Source organism: Anguilla rostrata, chromosome 11 (assembly GCF_018555375.3).
Source record: "Anguilla rostrata isolate EN2019 chromosome 11, ASM1855537v3, whole genome shotgun sequence".
Classification (NCBI taxonomy): Eukaryota; Metazoa; Chordata; class Actinopteri; order Anguilliformes; family Anguillidae; genus Anguilla; species Anguilla rostrata.
In genome coordinates, this window is record NC_057943.1 from 25,769,053 (window position 1) to 25,787,263 (window position 18,211).

Below are 18,211 nucleotides of genomic sequence, written 5' to 3' on the forward strand. Positions count from 1 at the left end.
GAAAAAGGAGGAGGCTGTGGGCAGCATCTTCATGGCTGAAGAGACCAGATCCAGACAAAGAAAGGGGGGAACGCGAAACCAAAAAAGAGAGGAATGACATGAGTCACCTCATTCCCCGTCTCTCTCCTCGCTGGGCATTTATGGAAATAACAACGGCAACAGAGGGAAAATGGGTCCCAGATGAGTGGGACGAGATGAAAAGGAAGCAGGGATAAACAGATAATATGGGGGGGGGGGGTAAGGAAGGGGTGGAGTGTGCGTTCTTGATTGTACCCGCTCTGTGAGTAAAATAAGAGGGGTGGGGGCGTGCAGCACGAACATTCCGTGGGTGACATTCCGTACGCTGTCCGAGACGGATCCAGGCCGGGTGGCCGGGAAAGCAGCCAAGCCGAGACGAGACTGCCCCCCCCCTCCGCCTTACCCCCCTCATCCCCTCACCCTCCCTCGCCCCACCCCGCCCCCTCGCCCATCCCCGCCCCCTCGCCCCACCCCGCCCCCTCGCCCTCCCGCCCCGCTCACTTGCAGACGTTGACCCACTCGGTGACGCGGCACTCCTCGCACAGCACGTAGCAGCACCAGTGGAAGCGGCAGTGGCAGCGCTCGCTGCGGGTCTGCCGCAGCACGTTGTGGCCGCGGCCGCAGCACAGCGAGCCGCAGCCGTCCATGCGCGTGCTGGTCTTGTTGCAGACGCGGCCCCGCGTGCCGGGTGAGTCCACCTCCGGCTCCCGCTCGCAGAAGTCCGGCGACTTCTCGAAGTAGACCAGCTCCCGCGACACGCTGCGCCGGCGGCCCCTGGCGCCCGCCACCGCCGCCGGGGACGCCTGCTGCCCGCCCGCCCCGCCCGCCCCGCCCGCCCCGCCCCTGGCGCGGGAGTTGAAGACACCGCTGTTCTTGTTCTGCGAGTTGATGAAGATGGCCGAGAGGAACTTCTCGCGCAGCAGGGACCCCACCAGCCGGAACTCGGGGGACACGTACCAGCAGGTCTTGAACTGGCAGCTCCCCGACGTGCCGTGACACTTGCACTTCCTCTTCATGTTGTCCGTCACCACCTGCACAAAGAAAAGCAAAGGCTCAGCTCCAGTTGGGCAAGTACAGGATATAGATAAATACCATAATTTCATCCAAATAGCTTGTCTCCTGGTCCATCTGGCCATTTCATTTTCTTTACACATATTCACATAATACGCCATGTACTACAGCATAAATGTAATTCACCTACCAAAAAGAAACCAAAGCAAAATGCCTTTTATTTCTTCATTTTGTTTCTTTACCCTGCAGTTTACCCCAAAAGCAGCTGTATTCCCATCCAATCACTGCAACAGCCAGCATCAGTTCAAGAGAGTGAGGTCACCGCGTGTGTCTTCTGAGTCGTGCGCAGCCAGCTGCAGCTTCCTGCCAATCTGCTGTCCCCCAGCTGCCCCCCCAGCTGCAGTCACTGCGCAGCCGGAGCAGGCAGACGCCGGTCACCTGCCCCAGTAACCCGCGACCTGCGCACACACCATTCACACCTGCACCTCTCACAGCTGCTGGAAAGTGCATCTCAGGGGAAGGCTAATTACCCCATCCTGAGCCGGCAGTTTATCAGCAGTGGAAAACGTGCAAAAAGGTGACGAGGTTTAAATAATTGAGGCAAATTAAGAGCAGAGATTGGAGATAATTCCCCCGCCTGCACAGCAGGATGTCTGCGAAATGAGATTTACAGCCGTGGACTGAAGAGCTGCTCAGAGATAAAGAGAGCTCGATTAAAGGCTGTATTCTCACACCTTTAACCACCTTTAAAACCCCCTATCCCACCTGTTGAAGTCAAGGGCGGATCTAACAAATTTTACTATGTAGACAACTGCTTACATCTTTGAAAATACCGACTGAAAAATTGATTGTGTATGCTCGTATAGAGCATCATATCATTAACTGTAAGGCTTTAGAAATCATGACTGAATTCATTAATTTGTTGAACAGGGAATTCCTTGTCCGATTTCGTTCTGCTTTCCTGCCATTGGAGGTGCCAGACGGAGGCTAAACCACATTAATCCCTGTAACCCGGAACTACAGAACTGACAGGGGCGTTCGTTGCTTAGGGAACACAGACACGACCTGCAGAAGGAGAGCATTGTGGGAGCCACTCACCTGCCGGCCCACGCGGTTGTTGTGGATCCTCATGCGGGCGTGGATGTCGCGCGGGGGGGACTCGCGGGAGTCCAGCCAATCGCGGGAGAAGCGCTCGCCGAAGCGGGCGTCGTGGCTGCACCCCCCCCACTCCCAGGTGTCCTGCGGCGTCGGGGGCGGGTCGTCCTCCGGGAGCGCGCTCAGCAGGGCGGAGGGGTGGTGGGCGAGGTGCGCGTCGGAGGAGAGCTCCGTGGGGTGGAGGGCCAGCTTGACGGCGGGCCCGGGGGCGGGGGCGGGGGCGCCGTGGGCCCCCCGGACCCCGGCCCCCCGCTGCAGGGTCTGCAGCTGCAGCTGCGACAGCTTGAGGCGGATCTTGTCCTCGTCCAGGCGGCGCTTGGCCTCGCACCCGCAGCCGCGCAGCTTCCCCAGGCTGCAGGCCGACGCCACCGAGTGCGCCACGCCCGCCGCCAGCAGCGACAGGGAGAAGGCGCTCTCACGGAACCCTGAGGGAGGGGCGGGGGGACGTGATGTTCCCAATCAATCTATCATAATTCTGGCTAGGGCAAGGCTTTTAAAGTGACTGCAATGCTAACAAACTTACTCAGACAGAAGAGACTCACTTAACTTAAGTTTAAATATACAGGATTGCATTTTCACTCCTCTCCCATCCCTACACCCAGGCACCCAAGCTTTATGCAAATAATTCCATTTCAGTCAGGATCACTGTCATCAAAGTAAGATCTTTATTGACAACAAAGGCAATATAGTTATGTTTGGCGGTATGGCTCTGTTCTGGAAGCCCTCCCGCCAACCGCACAGCAAGCGTGGATAGGGCTGGGAGGCCAGCAGCCAAACCCCCCTAGAGGGGTACACACAGAACAGATCCAGCAGCAATGCAAATTTTTAACACATAGGGATGGAGCAATGCAAATTCTTAACGCATAGGGATGGAGCTGGGGTGGTGGAGGGGATTTACAAAGCAACGTGCAGCAAGCTTGCATGCAGGAGGAGCGGCTGAATGAGTAGAGGGGGGCTGTTTAAGTAGACCGCCCTGTTAGGTGAATGTACTGTGATAGGTGAACATCACTCAGCTGAGCCATCAGCTGATTCGGCCGGAGCAGCTTGACTCTCGTGGCCTGCCAGAACTACGCAATGCTCCATTTGTGACATTTTTTATTGTTTCATCTCTTTATGTCAGGCTATATATAATTATCTGTCTGTATTCATGAGTTGTATTTTGGCTCAGTACAGTTTAAGTGCTTTAGCAATGTTGCATATAGACTTCTGGCATGAGCGTGTCCATTCAGGTGTTCTCTTGCATTGTACGTTACTCTGAATAAAAGTGTCTCATAAATTAATGCAATGTAATTTTATGTAACGTGATGTAAGAGTTTTTGCTGTGTGGACAGGTTATAGTATGCACAAACACATACACCCCATGCACATATAAAACACACAGTCACACACACACACAAAATACATAATTGTGCCAACCATTCAGCACAAATTTCATTTTTAATCATGGCTGTATTATGGACACCCAAAGAAGAAGGCCTTCAGATCTAACCTCAAGCAAGGCTGGCCAATGCCAGACCGGCGCCATGGCGACTGCCAGTCCCACACCACCCTCCCCCAAACCCAATCCCAACTGTCACCCCCCGCCCCGCCCACAGGCCCCGCCCCACCCGCCCCACGGGCCCCGCCTCCATCCCCATCCCCGCCCCACGGGCCCCGCCCCCATCCCCATCCCCATCCCCATCCCCGCCCCTGGCGCTCACCGCGGTTGAGGATGGCGCTGTGCAGGGGCAGCTTGCCGTGGCTCTCCAGGGAGGAGCAGTTCCAGCGCTGGTCCCACAGCTGGTGCTGGCACTCGTGCAGCGCCACCTGGATGCCCTGCAGGGCGGAGGCCGTCACGTCGGGGCTGCGCACGCACAGACGCATCTGCCGCTTGCTCAGGCCCGCCAGCCGCAGGCACACCGTGTGCGGCGTCAGCACCGGGTCGCCCGCCACCTTCAGGCCCAGGATGTCGTTGCACAGCACTCTGGGAAAGAGGAGGTCAGAGGCTCATTTTCAAAAACGACGGATCAGCCCACGCTCGAACCTCATGTGATCCCCCCCCCTTGCGAGGGTGGGGGTTTGATGTCCTGCCATGGTACTTTCTCAGCTGTGAACCCTTCTTTGTCACCCTCTCCATGTTCTACCAGTATAAAGTAAAAAGAATCGAAGGAGGGAGTCCTGTCCTGCTCTCCTTTTAAAAAAAGTGTTCTATTTTTTAATACTACACTTTCAGTGGCCAGCTGCCTTCATCGCCACTTGTTCCACACTGCAGCGCTCCCTCCATAAGCTGAGCAGAGTGTCCTCCAGATATCAGCTGGCCGCCGCTTATCATCACACTGTGGTCCGGCTGAGCTGCGCAGTCGCTCTGTCAGCGGGGAGGATGTCACGCACAGCTGCCGCCGGCAGACCGGCCTCCTCCAGCTCTCAGGTGACGGACCAAAGGTTTACTTGCCCAAGTAAGAAAGGGGGAATTTGTGGGTTAATGTCAGCCAGCATTGGCTAACTTCGGCCTTGTTGAGCAAGCTCCAGGTCTCATTTGTGAACCCCAGGGGCCCCTGGACCCCCGGTTCCCCTGCGCTAAAGGGATCAGCCCTCTAGTGCACACAGCATACTCCTCTTTTGCTATTCTGATATTTAAACAGTTGTCCTGTATGCCGTATTGAACTTCACATCCATCAAGATCAGTTTATTAGGGGGTATGTGGCAGCCAAGTCAGGTGCTTACAAAGCACTATCTATTATTTTTAATGCTAACTTAAATTTGGTTAATGATTACGAGAAAAAACCCAAAAAAATACTAAGAACATATTGAACTGAATTGAATGAGTCAGCAAATCATCCCTGCTGATCTCTGTTGATGATAACTTTGCAACTGTAGTGTTTTTTAAGATGACCTGATTGCAAGATATTCCTCTTGAAAGTGCCACCTTCCAGCCTGTGATTGATTATAGTGACATGGACATATGTGCATGCCTCCAGCACTACTATGCAGGTCATTGACACGGTGTATCACAATGCTTTGCATGTTATCATATGTTCAAAGTCTCTCACTCACCATCCTCATCTGTACAAGATGGCAGACGTCCCCTCTTCAGGTCACCAGATGGACCAATGGGAACATTCTTAAACAATTACAAGAAAGCTTCCCTAGCAGTCTTGCCTGGAATTCACACAACTACAACCTCTGCTTTAATGATCTGTTGATTTTTTATAGTGGCTCACCCTTCCCCTGAATTTGGGAAGATGGGTTGTGGTTGCTATGCTCTCATGTGTTGGAATTTGCTCCAGGGACAAGCTCAGCTTCAGGGTTTCCTCTATTCGGTTGTTTTTAAGAGTTTGTTACAAACCATAAACGCTAACGTGGGTTTTTGCTGTAACATACAAGGTGCTTTAAGGTGCTGATCATTAAGGCTCCCTCGGTTTTATGGCTGTTGGTTTGTTTTGTGCTGTATGCTGTTTTACGCTGTGTGTGGAAACCACTTGGCTAAGACTCCTCTGACTCCCTTTCTATCTCTCAGGGACCCACCTGTGTAAATCAATGACAAATGTAATTATCTTATTTTTAATTAAAGTCTTTATTTCATGTATTGTAGAGCTCATTATTTAATGCATCATGGTATGTGCAGACAAACTAAAATATTTTCTAAAATGTTGATTTGATTCAGATTTCATAAGAACTGATAATTCAGCATGGGCCAAGGTGGCAGTGGACAACAGTCAAAGAACTGGCTCACCTGCGTAGGCTACATGTGGATAGTAATTTTTGGCTGGACCGCAACAGCGGGGCCAGCCCTATGAATGCGAATGTCTGTGACTGACTGAGTGATGAAGTTACACCATTGGTCGGACGGTTCGGTCCAGCCATATACTAGGTTTTGACCTGGTATTTTTTCATGGAGAATGCCATCGAGACGTAGTGCCAAAAATCCATACTAGCATGTGTATAAAGAGTTAACGATCTGACTGAATTAGCCTTTATCAAAATAATAATGGGAACATATCCGAGTAATTATAAAAGTACAATGTGACGCTCTCTCATTTTTTAACAAAAATTTGGCTCCTGAAATTCAAGCACACGCATGAAGGTTTCCCACTTGCTGGTCTTTAAGTAGCCAAATAGAATACCAACTCCACGCTCAGCGCGCGGCCGTCCGACAGATTAGCTCAGTCACACACGCCCACACATCGATCCGGTTCTGCAGCGTATTTCTACATAACACGGACAATACGCTTATGGAAATTTTGTGCATGAGTCCAAGTCTTAATTGCTTGCATGTTTCTCGTGTATTGTTCTTTTCTGCTACGGATTTTGCTGGTCTCCATCACTTCATCATCGACTCTAGCATTCTCTCGGGGCACTCCTAACAGTTTAAGCTACTGTTTCCTGTCCTGGACGTGAAGTCTTACATTTCTAGAAGGTTTCGTACGAGATTGTTATTTGTATAGATGGATTTGGCTTCTTAAATCATCATTTTAAATATTTGACTCTGTACTATAGCCTATATAACGTATTTTGTGGGGTTTCGCAGGGTGATGCCAAATGTATAAACCCTCCCTAAAAGATAAGAAGTGTCCATTTAATATTTTTTTATCAATCAACAGAATCGTTAACCATCCTATGGCCGTCAGTCCTCAAATTTTGCGGAAGTCTATATCGATCTGATTAGTGGATTAAAGTTTTCTCTTTGAATTTGGTGATTTACATTAGTTGAGTCCATAAAACTGGACTTCATCAATATTGGGGATACTGGTTAAGTCCACTTTTCAAACAGTTTTACAGTTTGATAGAAAAAAACCACTGCGGTTTAAAGAACAGTAATCACACATTCTTCATTCCGTGAACGGTTTCAATGCAATTGAACTAGTCTGCGTCTTTAGTCATGCTGTCTCGCGACAGATCCAAAGCCGGTGGTTTTCATTAGCGCCTTGTGTGTGAGTAGAGTGTGCGTGTGTGCGTGGGATCTTCTTAGACGCTGACTTCAGAATAACCATTGTTGTTAGTATTGTTACTAGCAGCCGTCGTAATAATAATAATAATAATAATAATGGTGAACATGACCATACTATCCTCGTTCTTCCTTTATAAAACAGTACAGCACCTCTTATTATTTAACAGAAATATCCTCGTTCATACGTCAGTGCACACAAAACATGTAGACTATTATGCCACTGAAATGCAGGACAGACAATTTTTGGGAATCACCTCAGTATCTTCTCAGGATGACTGACTGCATCTCTACCCCTATTCTTTCCGCGTATCCACCTTTATCTCGTTCCGTAAAACGCAAAGACACCCAACATGGTCTTGTGCTCTCTCTCTCGCTCTCTCTCTCTCTCTCACTTTACTTACGTGAACGCAGGTGACATCAACGCTGTGGCCAAAATCAAGAAGTGATCCCAACGGCGCTTGTGTGATATTTCCATTTCGGTAAGCGTATGTCCTGTGGTGACATGAAAACGCTTGAGTAATATTTTTTATTCTGACCAGAAATCAGTACTGCAGACGAGTCAGGTTTTTTTTTTTCTTCTTAAAAGTTGCGATTGTCGAGGTTTCAGGGCAGCGGTAGGGGAGAGAAATAAAAGCAAAACTGCGTGGGATGGGACGGAGTAGGAGAGACTGTCAGGGGAGGGGGAGCAGACTATGGGAGGGGAGAGACCACTGCGGGCGGTTGTTTCTGAAGTTGTAAAGAAAAACCAAAAATATATTTGGCCATATCAGATAACGGATTCTGATAATTAAACAGTCAGATAAATTGCCACTCCAACATTATCATGTCCTTCGGCGATTCGATAATATAGCGAGTGCATGACCAGCAGGGCCAGTGCAGCATGGCTCATTATCATCATCGTTATCATCATAATCATCAACACCATACTGCTGTATTTTACGAGATTTTGGCATACAAGTAACTTTTAGAGAGCGAAACTTCATTTCAGAATCAAAAGCTTTAAAAAAATGTAATAGGCCTATTGATGAAAAATGAACAGGCATCATCAATTTAAGCTGCAAAATAAATACTCTTGACGACAAAAAGGTGAAATTAAATGGACGGAGAGTGGAACGTAAGACGATCTATAAAATTATGTTTTATAAGAGAGGGGTTGAACATCGGAATAAAAGAAGAAAAGAAAAAAGCATGAAAGTTCCAGTCGACGACAGGGAGGCAGCAGCAGGCAGGCGCGCGGTTGTCCTCGCGGCGCTGGAACAATACCCAGTCTGGGCTCGCGGTCATCTGTTCCTACTCCCCCCTCCTCCTTGCCCAATCAGCGCGTTTGCTTATCATTACTATAATATTTTGCAAATTTTGGTCTAGATAATTTTACATTCAACGGCTTAAAACGTAAAAGAGTTGGAATAAATATTAACTATTTTTATTTCAATTTACAATAAAAAAATAATAATTTACGCAGTAAAATGTGCCGTGTTAATTCCCTTCTAACACTGTTAATTCAAGTCCAACAGACTACATTTGGTCCCCATTAGGAATGAATGTTATCTGTTAAAAGTCGAATTAACACACACGCACACAAAATAAAATAAAATGAGCGAGGAAGAGAATAAGCCGCGCTGGTACAGGGACGTGATCATTGGTTATTGAGGTTGAAGGATGTTAGAGTGCTGGTCTGGAATACTGAGATTGCTAATCATATTTTTTCCCCACAATTTCTTATGGATTTACCGAACAACGTCAAACCGTAGCCTACCAAGTACCTATTAGCCAACATCAGCCGGCACCGTTTCAGTTGAGCCACAGTTAAAACACGACTGACGTTATAGCCTAGATTTTCTTCTCTATTCTTTGACTACCCGCGCCAGCACAACATTTTCACGTATTGTTTTAGCATCCTGTTTAGGGCGGAAATAACGAACCCCACTCTCTGAGCAATACATTTTCCAGAAGGACTGCGCGCTGCCAAGAAAGCCACTGTCCCCGTCAAGTGTCCGAAAGTGGTTCCCGTCGGGTCAAGATGGGCCTTAACTCTTAACCCATGGTGAAACTTGGCGGACCAGTTTTCGAGTGGACTAATCGAGGATATGCCTACACGACTCGCTACGAAGGTAGCTACCCCGCATCAAGAAAAATATTTGAGTTCAAGTACCTTGTTTAATAGATGAATGTGCTACATACATTCTAACTTTTAAAATCCTTCATTATTCCCCTGTCTGATCTCTAGGTCAGAGCAGTTTGTGCCTGTTTCCACTCCTCAGCAGATTAGCTAGAGTCTGCTAAACTGTCAGCAGTCCATATCTTCTTACCAGAAATGTAAAAGATACAGATGAAGAGAAATAGGCACACCAACCTGAACAGTAATGATGCAGTTTAATAAAATTAAGTTAAAACCCCTCATAACCGCCGCTCACACACTGACAAGTAATTCCTCCTCTAATCTCCATCTAATTCTTTCAGAGCTCTGGAAATGAAAAGTGCATTAGCATTCTGCTTTGGCGTATATATATAAGTGGCTTAAAAAGTGATTTGAAGTTGATTTGTATATAAAAGGCGGCATTTTAACCGGATTGCCATTCTAATCTGCTTCGTGCCGCGTGATTGACCCAGGACGCCCATTTGCGCGCTTTCAGGAGACGAGGAATAAGCAATGGACAGCAGTCATTAAAGATCACGGACAAAGGTGCACTTCCTTCTCTCGGCAACGAATGTTAAGCTTCATAGGGCACATACAGTGGGTGCGTATAGGGAACTTGTAACTCCACAGAAAAGTCATGTAGTATGTCTTTTCTTTGTTTTATTTTATAATCCGTCAAAAGCTGTATGATGAATTTGTATGTTGGCTAAAACAAAGGGGATTCGCGATTAATAAAAGTCGAAAATGTCCTGTGAATCTTAAACGCATACAGATATGAATGAATGGATAAATTGAGAGAGAGAGAGAGAGAGAGAGAGAGAGTACTTCCAGGGAGGCCGATAGTCCAGATGTGAAATGTGTTTATTCTGATTAATTTGCTCTTTTTGTAAGAGTAACACATCTCCAACAGTTACATCCCTGTACAAAAAAAAAACAAAAACAAAAAAACACGAAAAAGGGTGGTGTGCATGTATCTGATTGCCCCCAGTGAACATTTTTGTGTTGAACAGTCGGTGAAACGCAGGCTTGGCGTTCAGTTGAAAACCCGACTTGAAAAAGTTGAAAAAGTAAAGTTTTCTAGCTGATTAGGCCCGGATTAGGACATAGCCAGGCTATATCCGGGTAAAACCTGAGTTATATTGGGATTGACCGAGCTCATTTATGTCAAAATGTCTCTCAACCTGGATTTCCACCCCTCTAGACATCTAGATTCTGGTGTTTGCACACTTGGTAGTATCTTTATCTAACTGTAGCATCGGTACCGGTAGCACACATTAAAATGAAATCGTTCTAATTTGTGTCCCGGGTATTCTGTGCAAATAGTAATGTGAAATTAAAAATACTCGGAGATAGCTTCTCTGTACTGCTCTGTGCATGTTTATATGCGGTTTACACACACTGTAGGCTACCACAATAGTCGCATCTGGTAGTAGAACCTGGTTGTGCATATCACATTTCAGCATCTAAACACATCTGTGAGAGGCGGAGAAGATTTGATGAATAAGTATACATACGACGGTGCCCATTACTTAACGGCGTTACAAATACCAACAATGTTTTTCTTTTTTTTGTTTTTGTTTTTTTGGTTCTTTCAACTTTGCAGCTGTGCTAAGTTATATGAAAGGCGTTGGAGCAAAGTGCTTACATTGTGCTTATGATTTGTCCTCAGCCTGCCGGGACATAAGTATTTCACGCACATCTGTGTGCGCACGTGTGGATATGCGCGCGCGCGGATTTGTGGTTGCCCGCATGCGTGCGTAAGGTAGAGAAAAAGAAACAGCAAGAAAGAAAGAAGGAAAATCTGACAGAGAGAAAAAGGGAATGAAGGAAATAAGTAGGCAGAGGCGGTTGTGGGAGTTAACTCAACCACTTTGGGGTGAAAAAGGGGCAGATTAGATGGTTCAGATTCCCAGCGCCTGCTACTGTACTGTGTCCATACTCCGGGCGGTGCTGAAGGACCGAGTCCAGGAACAGGGTATGAGTGTGCAAGACGGATAGAAGGGAATACGGTTTTTCATACAGTGAAATAATACAAAGAGGGGCAAAAGGAATCGATCCGTATAGCTTCGCCCTCTATGTATTGAATGATGCGCTCATCTCGCAGAGAAGATTCCTGTGCTCTTTCTTTTTCCCCCTCTTCTTTCTCTCCTGATATTGTCCCTTTCCTTGCGCTCTATGAGGGGAATTAATTTATCCTTCCATCCAATCCCATTCAAAAGGGGGACAGAAGAAAAAGCAGAGGGAGATGAGAGCTGCAAATCCCTTTTTTATTCCTCTTGTTGCGCTCAATAAGTGAAGAATGTGTCGCCTATCAGTCATCGAGGGGATCAAGTCTGCGGGACTGTCCCACGCGCTCAATGGGCTCCGCAGAGCATCACTTGTACAGACAGGAGTGAGGAGGACAGCAGTAGCAACTTCCCTGTGAGGACACCGCAGCATCCGCACGAGACTCAAGATTGCTTTATCTTTCTTCAGCGGCTTTTAAAAAAACATTTTTTATATGCAATTCGAAATTTTCGTCCGTGCTTTTGATGATTCGTTTCATTCTGTTTTTAATTGGGAATTTGGCGTTGAGGCTGCGCGGGGGGCTACCTGTTCGAGAATTATGTGTTTATAGGACGCGGAGGAAATTGTTTATGGATGTGTATTTATTATTTCATACATTCTGCCAGACAAGAGATGTTGGCACACTGAAGTGAGAGGGAAGTTAAAAAAAAACGAAACAGGAGCTGGACGAAGCACTTGCTTGCTTGTTAGACCCGGACTGCTATAGAAAAAATGTGTCCGCAAATATATTAATACAAACAAGAATATAAAAAGAACCCGAATCGAAGGGGAAACATCACTTGAGAAGAAAACAATATAAAATACATTACAAACGTGCTCATCTACGGGTATTAAGCTACCGCATGCATCCGTTTTGTTAGTTTGTTTATTTGTTTTTTTTGTTTTTGTTTTGTGTATTAGACCCCGAAAGAACAGTAATTTAATTCACATTTTTGTTATCCAAAAGAATATTTAAAAGGCGGAGCTCAATTTTATTTTTCTGATTCAAACCCGGACACACAATGCGGATCCTTGTACTGCTTGTGTGGGTGAAAGCCGCGTGCGTCCTGCTGGTATCCTCGCTCTCCGGCACTGGGGCAGTGAACAATAGCGGCCGATGGTGGTGAGTTCAGTTCACGTGATAAATATTCGTTCCAAAATAATACCGTAGTACATTCTAGATAGTGACAGAAGCCTGTTGGATTCTAACTACTGTTATGGTAGGCCTATTGGTGGAGCACGCTGACAGTTATTGGTCAAGATCACGTCTACATCACTGTCACTTTACTTCAAAGTTAGCTACTGTAACGCATTTAAACAGAAATATTAGTCTGACTGTCGTGAATTATCCTCCGAAATTAGTGGCTATCATATTGGCGATGTTGACAATGCGATTCATATATCAACCCAGCAGCATATTTATCGATATTGACACTGGCAACATCAATGAAATTTGTCTGTGCAGCTATCGCAAGTATGTCTGGAGTGCCTGACACTTTTGACGGTGTTAAGATGCCGTTAATTGGTCAAGAAATGACCGCTCATGTAGTTTAAACCGTTCTAGTTAGTTGACAGAAATGTTAATTAATAGGCTGTCTAAATTCAGCGTAATCGTTTTATGTTGTCGATGACGATAGGAATCGTATAAAACATCTGCCAGAAAACTTGATGGATATCCACAAGGCGGCTGTACGCGCTCTGAAATGCACGCGATTTTGAAGACAAAAAATGAAGTGTGGTCACAATTCCTGTACAGGTGATACTGTCGCCAGTGAACGTATTTTTCGCTTTATTATAGACTACCCCTTTAACCAAAAAGCACATCTCCATCGAACATCCTACTCATATTACCAGACCAGAACCAAAAAGTAATACTTCCAAGTCGTATCTTAGCAATTTAAACTTTATTTTACATGTGCTCGTTTATTTAATGACAGATGTGCAATTCTTCCTTAAATATTCCACCCTCTCTCTTTCTCTCTCTCTGTCTCTCTCTCTCTCTTTTCATTTTTGCATTTTTGACAGTGTGGCTTGAACACGGGACAAGATTTTTCAGCCCAATATGGGACAAATTAAAAGTGGATTTATTTTATGGCTGAAAGCAATTCCATTCTAGGTCGCATTCAGGGTTATTCGCGTAATACACAGAACACTCCAAAGAAGATTAAGTTATATTGCATGCAAGGAAACTGATTTTATTTATGAAGTGAATTCAATAAATTGGCGATCTATACATCGCAACCCAATCACACTCCAGATTAATAAAAATAACTTCGTAGATGAGTCCCACGACCGTAAGGTTTAACATGGTTATAAATAACATTGGCTGGATTCCACGACCCTTCCTGTTCGTGATATAAATAGTATTGTAAACAGATATATAAAATGTAATTTTACACAAACCGGAATTTTAACGCAAAAGTCGAACACCTGGATGTTCCGCGGTAGGTCAGCAGTTCAGCATCCCTTGAGAGGTTTCCAAAGTGACGTGGTCCACCGCCGTTTTTGGCAGCACCCACTTTGATTCACTGCTCCACTTGATTCTCGGTCTGGACATACCATACTCATTTACAGCACTGATACATGCCAAGAAAATAAACAGAAAAATACAGAGAAAGAATAAAACTGGATTGGATTAAGTATCCGAAGAGCAGATAGTTATTAATGTTCCAGCTGCGTCAACCACGGTAGCCGATGGGGTCAGTCTGCAAAATAAGCAATTTTTGGAATTCGGATAGCCGAGAGGGCCCACCGAAACATGAGACAAAAAAACTAAACATAAGCATTTTTATAAGATTAATAGCATACATCAGATTAATAAGTGCACAGATGCAGGCAGCTCGTCTACGCTGGAGAATGGAACGACGTTACAGCCTAACTGCCGCGGGGTATGGCACCACCGATCTGACACAATTGGCACTCAAAATTTATTACGGTCACGTTCCAAACTGTTCCTTTATTTTAAGATTATGCCACTAAAATCTCTTTTCCGCCCTGTTATGTGTCGAGATTTTTATTCGCTTCAAATCCGCAGATATTTCCTTCTTGTGGAATGTTGTTATTGTTTTTCTCATATTTAAAACGTGCTGAGTTAGTATATCAGGTAGCCTATACAATATTTAATCCAAACTGTAGACATATGTGCGTTGTCCTATTTTTCAGGATACATCCCTCGTCCTTGCCAGCTTGTCTTGCAATTATGTAATTATGATAGTTTAACAGCTCTGAGGTCAAAGTTAATAGGAAGATTTTTCCGTTTTTATGTGATTTTGTGGTCAGCCAAGAAACACAGCTAACGCAATTTTGATTATTTTGTTTCACTCAAACATTTTCTAAAAGTAATTATTTTGTTTGGAATATTTGCTTACAGCTGTTCCATGCAGAAATATTCCGTAATTCACTCAGTGATCTAAGGGACACTAATGGGAATTCTTCACATTTTTCAAGGCTAAATAAAAAGCGCATAGACAAATAATGTAAACAATGTACTTTTACGTTCATTCGATTACATAATCACAGTATGGAAGATGCTTCAAGCTCTCCAACACTGATTTATCCGTTCCTTACAGGGGGATCGTGAATGTAGCTTCCTCTGCCAACCTCCTCACCAACTCAAAGAGCGTGCAGTTGGTCCTGGATCCAAGCCTGGCGTTACTGAGCCGCCGCCAGCGGCGCCTGATCCGCCAGAACCCCGGGATTCTGCACGCTATCGCTGCCGGCTTGCACGCTGCCATCAAGGAGTGCAAGTGGCAGTTCCGCAACCGGCGGTGGAACTGTCCAACCACGCACAGTCCGGCAGTCTTCGGCAAAATCGTCAACCGCGGTGAGTCTTTCCCTCGAGTCATAATGGAGCCATTTCCATTACGTGTTAATTTGGGCGACGTGTTACCTTGGAAATTCCTTATTAGACTTAGAGGAAATTGGTGTAAAAATGAGACATATCCTGCCGTGGAAACAATGGCCGCATATACGTGGATCGCTCGGGGGCAAGCTCAAACTCTATCCTTCGGTCCGTGACCTGTCGCCGCTATTTGATGCGCAGGTTGCAGAGAAACCGCATTTGTGTTCGCAATCACAAGCGCGGGGGTCACCCACGCCGTGGCCCGGTCCTGTTCTGAAGGAGCGATCGAGTCCTGCACCTGTGACTACCGGCGCAGGGGGCCTGGGGGTCCGGACTGGCACTGGGGAGGCTGCAGCGACAACGTGGACTTCGGCAGGGTGTTCGGCCGGGAGTTCGTGGACTCCAGTGAGAGGGGACGAGATCTCCGCTACCTCACCAATCTGCACAACAACGAGGCGGGGAGAATGGTGAGCATGAGCACTAACGCACAGGAAAGCTTCCGCCCAGGGCTCGTTCTAGGCATAGATGACAAGGATGGTCACCCAGGGGGGGCGCCAGAGAAAGGGTGGTCTGCAATCATTCCCACCCCGGCCACTTCAATCTCCTGGTAGAAAGGCTACAGCCGCACCTGTTTCTGTCACACTTTATGACCAAGTGGCCATACATTTATCTGTATAATTACACAGGTTGCGGTTAGTACATTAGTACAGGACTACTACTGCAATGTGGAGAAAGGCCACTGGTCTGATCACAGCATTCACGCAGAATCTCAGAGCAGAAATGTGTGTGTGTGTGTGTCAGGCAGTCAGTCAGGCACTGAGTGTGTGAGTGAATGAGTCAGTACGTGAATCAGTCCGTGAGAGTTAGCTCAGAAGTTGGCCGGTCAGTCAAGGTGTGGGTTTTGGAAATGTAAGGACTTTCTTCTTTTTTTACTGTTTCCTGGAGTCAGTTGCTCATTTCCCATAAAGCATTCCTGTTCTTTAAGCCTGTGTTTAAGGGTTTTGTGTCCTCCCCAATAATTTATTATTACTTCATCTTATCCCACAGTGACATGTCTTCCACTGCCCTCATTGACAGCACACTCCCAACGTGTCAACATTTTAATGTTGGGGAGCATTACAGATCAACTCCCATTTGGTTGTGAGTTAATGCTATAATGGGAACATTCACCAAAACAGTATTATAACATATTTATTGTTCAAACAAGTTATGGCAAGGTAGCATACATATGTCACATACAATTTTCATTTTCAATTTTAATATTTCAAAAATGGTAGTAACATCTTGAAAAGGAACATTCAATGAACACATACAACATTCTAATTGTTTTTTTTATTTTTAAAAACTGGAATAAAAAAACCAAATAGCATTTTTAGCAGTTCCTCCAATGTTCCTTGTGACTTCAGTAATAGAGTGCAACCGACATTCAAAAAACCAGACAAATTCTCTTGGAACCCTTTTCCGTAACTTTCTTGGGAATGTTCTGGCACAGATTCTATAGACCATTAGATACACAGCTCAGTACTCTTAACAGTGAAAGCTTCGTCTACCTACTGCTGAAGCCAAAACATTCCAACTTACTGCATTCCGAAGACACATTAAGGGGGCTGAGCAAGAGTGGTACTGTGGCAACGTATGTTCTTTACTACAATATCGCCAAGGAAACTGTTACCGGGCAGAATCTCCAGTAGCTAAGAGAGGACAGACGGAATGCAGGAGCTGAATATCTGGTGAGTGTAAAGAATCTGTGCCCCCGGGCTAGCCTGGCTGACGTCTCCCCGCGTGTCCCCCCCCCCCCCCCAGACGGTGTCGTCGGAGATGCGCCAGGAGTGCAAGTGCCACGGCATGTCGGGGTCCTGCACGGTCCGCACCTGCTGGATGCGGCTGCCCAGCCTGCGGGCCGTGGGCGACTTCCTGAAGGACCGCTTCGACGGGGCCTCCAGGGTGGTGTACGCCAACAAGGGCAGCAACCGGGCCTCGCACCGCGCCGACCCGCGCCACCTGGAGCCCGAGAACCCGGCGCACAAGCCGCCCTCGTCCCGCGACCTGGTCTACTTCGAGAAGTCGCCCAACTTCTGCTCCTACAGCGGCAAGACGGGCACGCAGGGCACGTCCGGGCGCAGCTGCAACAGCTCGTCGCCGGGGCTGGACGGGTGCGAGCTGCTCTGCTGCGGCCGCGGGCACCGAACCCGCACCGAGAGGGTGACGGAGCGCTGCCACTGCACCTTCCACTGGTGCTGCCACGTCAGCTGCCTCAACTGCACCAGCACCCAGATACTGCACCAGTGCCTCTGAGCACCAGTGTCTCTGAGCACCAGCACCCAGATACTGCACCAGTGCCTCTGAGCACCAGTGTCTCTGAGCACCAGCACCCAGATACTGCACCAGTGCCTCTGAGCACCAGTGTCTCTGAGCACCAGCACCCAGATACTGCACCAGTGCCTCTGAGACACCCAGATACTGCACGGTCTCTGAGCACCAGACCGAACTGCACCAGTGTCTCTGAGCACCAGCACCCAGATACTGCACCAGTGCCTCTGAGCACCAGCACCCAGATACTGCACCAGTGCCTCTGAGCACCAGCACCCAGATACTGCACCAGTGTCTCTGAGCACCAGCACCCAGATACTGCACCAGTGTCTCTGAGCACCAGCACCCAGATACTGCACCAGTGCCTCTGAGCACCAGTGCCCTTGAGCACCAGCACCCAGATACTGCACCAGTGCCTCTGAGCACCAGCACCCAGATACTGCACCAGTGTCTCTGAGCACCAGCACCCAGATACTGCACCAGTGTCTCTGAGCACCAGCACCCAGATACTGCACCAGAGCACTGCAATGAGAGGAGTGAGGGAGAGAAACCACTACAGGGAAGGAGAAAAGAGAAGATGAATCTATGAAGAGGGTAGGGAGGCTTTTTACTTTTTTATTATTCAGTCAGTTCAGAGCTGTGATCAATAATTTCTCTATATCATCTTGAAGCAGTCATATCTGGCTTACAGAGAGAGAAGGAGAGATGGGAGGCTGAGAGGAATAGGGGGAATGAGAGAGGGAAGTACTGCAGGAATGAGAGAAGG

At 47.0% G+C, this 18,211-nt stretch overlaps 2 protein-coding genes across 2 annotated transcripts; one reads left to right on the forward strand and one right to left on the reverse strand.

The window, feature by feature from the left end:
• Nucleotides 1–515: 515 nt before the first annotated feature.
• On the reverse strand, nucleotides 516–7,906 carry wnt10b (wingless-type MMTV integration site family, member 10b). Its single transcript, XM_064299012.1, has 4 exons — nucleotides 7,513–7,906; nucleotides 3,885–4,147; nucleotides 2,128–2,609; nucleotides 516–1,049 (listed from the first exon to the last, which is right to left on the reverse strand). The coding sequence occupies exons 1-4, from the start codon at nucleotides 7,584–7,586 to the stop codon at nucleotides 516–518; spliced, it is 1,353 nt and encodes a 450-aa protein (XP_064155082.1). The 5' UTR covers nucleotides 7,587–7,906.
• A 3,198-nt stretch (nucleotides 7,907–11,104) lies between these two features.
• Nucleotides 11,105–17,559, forward strand: wnt1 (wingless-type MMTV integration site family, member 1). The gene is made up of 4 exons (XM_064299013.1): nucleotides 11,105–12,417; nucleotides 14,864–15,117; nucleotides 15,337–15,602; nucleotides 16,939–17,559. The coding sequence occupies exons 1-4, from the start codon at nucleotides 12,317–12,319 to the stop codon at nucleotides 17,428–17,430; spliced, it is 1,113 nt and encodes a 370-aa protein (XP_064155083.1). The 5' UTR covers nucleotides 11,105–12,316; the 3' UTR covers nucleotides 17,431–17,559.
• Nucleotides 17,560–18,211: the final 652 nt, after the last annotated feature.

Coding starts and splice junctions, on each gene's coding strand:
- wnt10b (XM_064299012.1), bottom strand. CDS start 7,586: ATGGAAATATCACACAAGCGCCGTTGGGATCACTTCTTGATTTTGGCC. Junction 2,610..3,884: donor CAGCGCCATCCTCAACCGCG/GTGAGCGCCAGG, acceptor CCCCTCCCTCAG/GGTTCCGTGAGAGCGCCTTC. Junction 1,050..2,127: donor ACAACCGCGTGGGCCGGCAG/GTGAGTGGCTCC, acceptor TTCTTTGTGCAG/GTGGTGACGGACAACATGAA.
- wnt1 (XM_064299013.1), top strand. CDS start 12,317: ATGCGGATCCTTGTACTGCTTGTGTGGGTGAAAGCCGCGTGCGTCCTG. Junction 12,418..14,863: donor AACAATAGCGGCCGATGGTG/GTGAGTTCAGTT, acceptor CGTTCCTTACAG/GGGGATCGTGAATGTAGCTT. Junction 15,118..15,336: donor CGGCAAAATCGTCAACCGCG/GTGAGTCTTTCC, acceptor TTTGATGCGCAG/GTTGCAGAGAAACCGCATTT.